The 7,701-nt window shown below is 44.8% G+C and overlaps 1 protein-coding gene across 1 annotated transcript in view; it reads left to right on the forward strand.

The window, feature by feature from the left end:
- The first annotated feature begins 225 nt into the window (after window positions 1–225).
- The window catches only part of FIGLA (folliculogenesis specific bHLH transcription factor), a 13,260-nt gene continuing 5,784 nt past the window's right edge, over window positions 226–7,701 (forward strand). Inside the window, exons 1-3 of the mRNA XM_017522015.2 lie at window positions 226–456; window positions 3,502–3,654; window positions 5,308–5,532. Of these exons, the coding sequence (XP_017377504.1) occupies window positions 226–456; window positions 3,502–3,654; window positions 5,308–5,532 (609 nt within the window). The remainder of the gene's footprint in view (window positions 457–3,501; window positions 3,655–5,307; window positions 5,533–7,701) is intronic.

Here is a 7,701-nt window from a genome sequence, read left to right on the forward strand (position 1 = left end):
ACACCACCACCACGCCCCGGGCGGTTCCAGTGTGCCAGCGCTCCTGATTCGCACCTGTGCGGCTGGTTCAACGCGACGCCCGGACGCAGCCTCCGGAGAGCTGGCGGGGATTGGAATAAACGCACGCGGAATAGGCACAGGTGGTCCAGCTCCCGCCCCCGCCCGGGCCTCGTGCGGCCCCAGGTGCGCGGGTGAAAGCTCGGCCTCCGCAGCCTCCGCCCCGCCATGGACCCGGCGCCCGGCACCCTGGATCTCCGCGCCGCGACGCCCGCGTTCCTGGGCGTCCCTCAGGCGGAGGTGCTGGAGGACGTGTTGCGGGAGGAGTTCGGGCCGCTGCCCCAGCTGGCCGCCATTTGCAGGCTCAAACGGCTGCCCTCGGGCGGCTACTCTTCCACGGAAGACCTCCAGTTAGTGCTGGAGCGGCGGCGCGTGGCCAACGCTAAGGAGCGCGAGCGGGTGAGGGGTCCCCGGTGTCGACGCCCGCCCCCCACGTCCTCGCTTCACCACCAAACACCTGGTCAACACCGGGGCCCGCTCGAGGCGACTTGCAGCTCCCGGGGCCTCCCGAGCCCCCAGAGGGTCGGGAGAATGGCAGTGGCCTCCTTCCTCTGCTGCTTGTTGGCGGCCGCTGCGGTGGCCGCCTCACCCGCTAACCCTCAGGGATTTGTGCAGGACCCGGGTCCGGGAGAGGACAGAAGAGGGGCTCTGACAACTTCCGAAATGTCTCCCTGGGCAGGAGCTTTACAAGCTTCACGCGCGGGAGGTGCACTTTCACCTCACCCCGTAGGCGCGGGTGGGTGCTTGGGGCGCGCGGATCCCCTTCGCTCCTTTTCCTTGCCTTCTGCATCTCGGCCTCGAAGCAAAGACGAGGGTGAGGAGAAAGTGGGGCCTGAAGGAAGTTGCTTTTCTTTAAAGTCGCAAAACACGACGTCCCAGTGTGCATCCAAGAGTCCCACTCAACTGTCAATGTAAAATGATTGTTCCCGGCTGGGCCGAAGCGACTCGCAAACGGGAAGGGTCCCCGTGGGCCATGGTTGGAGCGGCACCTGCTGGTGGATTTTACTGTCGCTAACGAAACTCAGCCCCAAGCTTGGGAGACGTGGTCTCGGTTCCTAGCGTTTGCATTCTCCGGGTTTGGTTGCAGCAGAGGCGAATCCAGGAGAGGGAAGAGTGAGGGGTGGAAGAGGGAGCAGAGCGCACAGTTAGGCCTGGGACTGGGGAGGGAAGTTCCGCCGAGGGCTGTTCCTAGGCACCCCAGGCCTTTTAGAAGTGCCCCAGTGAAGCAAGCAGGAGCTTTGCAGGAAGAGGGCAACAGAATAAAGAACGACAGGAGAGTAGGAGACTTCTCTAAGTAGCTGGGACAATAGGCATGCACCACAGCCGGCTAATTTTTGTATTTTTAGTAGAGACGGGGTTTCACCATGTTGGCCAGGCTGGTCTTGAACTCCCGACTTCGTGATCCACCGGCCTCGGCCTCCCAAAGTGCTGGGATTACAGGTGTGAGCCACCGCGCCCGGTCTGTGATCTAATATTTGAAGTGGTCCTTCCCACCAGAAAGGAATTGTCTTCTCCAGAGGATCAGTCCTGGTTTTATCCACTAAAACACTAATAAGCTTTATTGTTCCTTATAATGATAAAGTTAAAATACCTGGAAAAGACAGACATGACTGAAGAGGTTAAGAGATACAACACGGATATAACTACTGTGAACATTTTTGTGTATATCCTCCCAGTCTTTTTTTCTAGCTGTGTGTATTCATATATATATGAAAATGCTTTTGATAATGTTGAGTGGAAGAAATTACAAAAATATGTACTGAATGACAATTTTGTAAAATATATATACATTCATATATAATTTTACAAAACTATATATACTGAATGGCAATTTTGTAAAATTAATTTTACAAAATTATATATAATATATAAATGAATATAAATATGTACTGAATGATAATTTTGTAAAATTATGTGTATTTATATAAATATATATGTATATAAATTTATATATATAACTGTCTATGTATAATTATATATAATTTTGTAAAATATTTTTGTATATAAAATTATATATATTTGTATATAATTTTACAAAATTTTCATTCAGTACATATTTTTGTAATTTTTTTCCACTTAACATTATCAAAAGCATTTTCTTATATTCTTAAGTATTCTTTCAAAGACAGTTTTTGACTGTATAGTTGGTCTAAAAACAGACCATAATGTATTCAGTCTCTTATTGTTAGGCATGTTTGCTGTTTGTAGCTTCTTACTGGTACCTAACTATTGGTGTAACTATGTGTGTGTCTGATAATTTCCTTAGAATAAAATGCTACAAGTGAAATTACTGGGACTTAGGACATATACAATCCAATGGCTTTTGATACAAGTTACCCAATTGCTTTCTAGTTAGGTTTACTCATTTTTATTCCCCCTTACATGTCTAGGACTGTTCTATTTTTCATGCTATCCGTGATCCTGGGTATGTTAACCGCTTTGATATATGAAAACTGGTATCTAATTTCTGTTTTAGTTAGTAGTTCTTTGACTATGAAAGTTAACTTTTTTTATACACTGACTGGTTGTTGTATTCTCCTGTGAATTGGCCAACTATGTCCTTTGTCTGGTTTGCTCCAGAGTAGGATATACTCAATGTATATTGGCTTTGTGGTATAGTGGAAGCCAGCTCTCCCAGGGCCTATGTCTCCCAGGGGGATGACCATCAGAATTGTAGGCCTTCAGAGACAGGAATTAGACTCTGGAGAAGAGAGAGAAATATAAGGAGCCTTGGAAGTCTCACCAACTCTCTGGATTCTCTTTGCCTCTATATCATTAACTCAGTGGGGAAAGAGGTTGAAGGAGCTGATGGTTCAGTGCTTGAGTTGACAGGACATTCTTTTCAATCAGGAACATCCACATTGGACTTTAGGTGAATGAGCAGTACATTTACATCTTGCTAAGTTAAATGATAATAATTTTAAAAAGTAGCAATACCACTTCTTGAGGACTTTCTATGTGCCAGGTTTGGGTGAGGTGTCTTATGTGTACATTATGTCACTTAATCACACCCCACAAAAAGCTTTAAAATATTTTCCACTCTGCAGATGAACAAACTGAGGCTTAGTGATGTGAAGTATTCCACACACTCTTGTAAATGATAGATCTGGATTTTAAATCTGGGTGTAGTTGACTCAGATTTCAGCCACTCACTCCTCTGCTGCCTCTGCATTATGATACAGTGGGTATGCTCTCACAGGAAGAGGAGTGAGGTTGGCATGAACAGGAGCACACCTTGTAGCCCATCTGCCCATAGTGCCGAGTTTATGCCATTTTCTCTTCCTTTGAGATGAACTGCACTGCTGGTGGAGCAGTGACTCTTTGGGGCATATCCTGTTTAGATTTGCACCCAGGCAAGAAGGGTGTGGAAACAACCCCCTTCAGTAATGGGGAGATGTCTCTATAAGCTGGCTTCTCTGTGTCACTGTGCTTTTTGTTTTCTAGATAAAAAATCTCAACCGTGGTTTTGCCAAATTGAAGGCACTTGTGCCATTTCTTCCCCAAAGCAGGAAGCCCAGCAAAGTTGATATCCTTAAAGGTGCAACTGAATATATACAAGTTCTCAGTCACGTTTTGGAAGAAGCCGAAGACTCAGAGGTAAAGGTGTAAGATTTTAGAATGATGATAGCCACCATTTAGTAGGTCTTTTCTATGTACCAGACACTGTGCCAAGTGATATATGTATACTTTCCAGTTAATGTTTATAACAATCCTCTGAGCTATTTTTCTGACCCTCATCTTACAGAGAAAGAAACCAAAATATAGTTAAGGGCCACACAGCTATGAAACGTCAGGACTGGGATTTGAACCTAGATCTATATGAGCTTTGGAGTTGAGTCTCTGACCAGCTTTACTTGCCTCTGGTCATTGTCCAGGGCACCTAGCTCCTCCCGACTATTGAAACTTTGATAGGATTTCTATAGTTGGACTTAGGAGGAGGCTTTCCTAAAAGCACTTTGGTTGTTTCCCTGTAGCAGAATGCACACCAGACACGACACAGGAAGGAAGAGGCATTTCTTTTCCCCAAGGGACCTCTTAGGAGAGACCCTCCCTGAGGCCAGCTGAAGAGCTCAGCAATGGTTTGGTGATACCAGTCTCATGGGGTTTTGCAACTATTCAGCAGGAAGGACACAAATGGCCCTGTAAATTGCGAAGCATCATTGTTTCACCACCATTATGAGTGGGATAGCTCAGAAGTATCCATCAGGTATTATGAAGTGTGGGCTGGTTTTATGGTCTTGTTCCAGGGAGAGGCAAACACTGATGGGCTGAAAATGAATCAGTCATCTGGGGAGACAAAATAGGAAGAGAGAAAAGGGTTTAGAAGTGAGCCCTAAGCAACTCTGTTGGTAGGAGAAAGGAATCATCATTAGAATGTGGCAAGAAGAGGAACACAATGGGGTCGTAAAGTTGAGGAGGAGAGAACCTTGGGAAACCAAAGGTGAGAGGCTATAGAGAGGCTGAAGAAGGCCAGGTCTGGGAAAGGTGAAAGAGAAGTGGGCTGGGCATCAACTTGGAGGAGATTGAGGGTGCATTATTGGTAAATATCTGGAATCCACACAGATTCAGAGAAAGGCAGCAAACTTCAAGTCCATTTAACCTAGAAGTCCAAGAGCAGAAAGAAGAATCCCCACTCCACCCCGCCCTGCCCCACCCAAAAAAAGGAAGAAAGAAAAGCTGTTAGATCAAGTGAAGGTCTTTCCTAAGTAGAAATTTGATCATGTTTAGGAACAGAAGGAGAGATACTAGAGGGAAAAGAAACAATTATCCTAGACATTTGGGGCAGAAATAGCCAGGCATAGCATAGTACCTTTGGATGTTTTTTTCTTCTGCATTAATCTTAGCCAGGTGACTGCTAGGAAGCTACATTCTGCAGTGGCAGGAGTGGATTATCCAACTGGCCAAACTGGATGCTTGGGTTGTGATATGGTCACAGTGTTTGAACATGTGCAGGTGGCTACCTTAATTTTTCCTTGCATGTTAATTGTGTAACAGAAGTGCTTTATTCATTGTAAAATATATGATCTATTCCTTGCCATAATATTTTAAGGCAGTTGCCTATTGCATAACATTTTAAGATTATAGGAGAACAAAATACGGTCAATTGAATAATGCTTTTCTCTCCATAATAACTTAAGCATTGCCTTTATCACTTAAATGAAACCTCATCAATAAAACTTTGAAATATATTGATTTAAGTCATCAAAATCTGTCATATTATACCATTTGACAACTAAATATGGTTTCCAGAAACAAGACCCAGATGAGCAGAGCTATGGTAGCGGCACTTCTGCACCACATATATCCTCCGCTAGAGAGCTATCAAGAAACATCATCCAAGGTATCAGCTGTGCTTTCAGCTTGAAGAATGAAGAGGAAGAGCCTTGGGCAGATGGTGGCAGTGGTGAGCCGTCACATTCTTGTTGCCAAAGAATGTTGTCTACAACTGGAGTCATGTCCCCAACCAGAAGTCTGGTAAAATATTTCTTCTTAAATAGCTATCAAAAACCTTAAAATGTATACTTTGAGGTATGGGTCATTTTTCCATGCTAAAACATGATGAAAACAAGATAATTTTATGAAAGCCCCTGGGCGGGGCAGTGGGATTTACTAGTTTGGGAGATTATTTTGTTGCTAAATTAACTGGTAAGCAGCTCCTGGGAAGGGGAAATTCCTCCAGAGCCACCCAATACAGACCTAAGTGTATCTTTTAAATAATCCTATTTTACCCACCAAAAGGTTTTCTGGACTCTATGGTTGCCAGAAAAAGTAAGTAGCTTAACATACGTAAAGATGCATGCATGGTGTTACTTTTTTTGGTGGTGGTGGGGTGGGGGAGTGGGACGGCGCTGGTTGTAAGGCAACATTTTAAGTGAAAAACAAAGGTGTTTATTGTCTCTTATTACTTTGTCATCTAAAGAAACAGCTGGAAGTAGCAGCGTGCTTCTCTAAGTCCAGAAGTGGACTTTTTGTTCTTGCTGTGGACTAGTGGACATACATGAGGCCCCCTGCTCTAGCCTGCCCTGCAGCACAATTACTACTGAAATAAGCAAGATGTATAGGAATGTGATGCAAGCATGCTGTAACAAACATGTTGCATGGTGTGATATAAGGAACAGTGAGCGCTGCGGAGTCATGAATGGTAGTTGGAGGAAGGCAGTTTAGGGGAGCAGCTGAGAGTAGGTTCTGGAGACAGACTGCTGAGGTTTAAACCCTTGTTTTACCACTTGCTGACTGTATAACCTTGCATGAGCTACTGAACTCCTCTAATCCTCTGTTTCCCCATCTGAGGAATGGGTATAATAATTGTACTTACTGTCAGCAAAGTATCTGGCATAGTACCTGTCATGTCACTTGGACAGATATCAAATTTTCTTGACTCATGAGCAGTCAACATTGATTAATGAGCAATACTAAGCTGCAGGCATCTCAGCTTTGTCTGTAGCCAGTGTTTTGAGTTTTCTCACTTGGCTCTCACCAATGCTGTGCTCTGATTTGAGGTTTACCAGGCTTTCCGCCAGCTGGGGGGTGGGGAGAGCCGGGGTTGGGGGCGGCCTTGGCTTCTATTTCTGGTTTGATAAATGTGTTCTAAGGATTCATTTGCGCATATGCTCAGTCTAGATTTTCATATTCTGACCATTTGACATGTAAGATTTCCCTGGCCAGTCAACCCATAGGAGACAGAATTCCTGTTGCTACTACATGAGCTGATGTGGAATGACTAGGAACAACAACAGCAACAAAAGAATGGGGTCAGGCGCGGTGGCTCATGCCTTACTCCCAACACTTTGGGAGGCCGAGGCAGTGGGTCACCTGAGATCTGGAGTTTGAGACCAGCCTGGGAAACGTGGTGAAACCCCATTGCTACTAAAAACTGGGTGTGGTGGCGGGCACCTGCAGTCCCAGCTACTCAGGAGGCTGAGGCAGGAGAATGGCTTGAACCTGGGAGGGGAGGTGGCAGTGAGCTGAGATCATGTCACTGCACTCCAGCCTGGGTGACAGAGAGAAACACTATCTCAAAAATAAAAATAAGTGAAGAAATGACCTGAGCTAGACCTGGAACCTGACTATCTAAGTTAATAAGAGTAATGCTTCTGCAAATGCTAGTATCAAGGTGAAAATCTTATTTGCACTGAATCCCCATTGATCCTTGTCCAGTAGGTATCATCATATCATTCTCATGATGATAAGCCACCTGGCTACACCTTCCTGCCAGTCCTGTTGGACCTGGGCTGGGACAGGAACCTCTGCAGTAGCAGAGCAGGCCTATGCTTGGCAGTACTACTAGCAAGTACATACTGTGGGAGGTCCTTGTTTTGCAAGGATAGTTGATCCTGGACATAGGCCACGTAGAGTACACTAATTTAGAGTGGAATCTAATGTTTCTGAGTAAAAGCCAGAAATGTTCTGACTGGAAATTTTCTTCAAAAAAGGGAATAAAATACTTAATTTTTAGTTTTTTTAACCAAGTTTGTTGTTAATTGGAAGAGTGCTAATTTGTAGAATGAACCAAGGAGGTCTCCACATTTTTTTGTAGACAGTGCATGTCACTTCTGTCAAATGTGACTTCTGAGGCCTGATTGTAAAGAGGGACATTTTTTGCAGAGGCATTCTAAGATTTCCTCAGTTTTGTCAAAGATTTTT

The sequence above is a fragment of the Cebus imitator genome, unplaced genomic scaffold, assembly GCF_001604975.1.
Source record: "Cebus imitator isolate Cc_AM_T3 unplaced genomic scaffold, Cebus_imitator-1.0 Scaffold23, whole genome shotgun sequence".
Classification (NCBI taxonomy): domain Eukaryota; kingdom Metazoa; phylum Chordata; class Mammalia; order Primates; family Cebidae; genus Cebus; species Cebus imitator.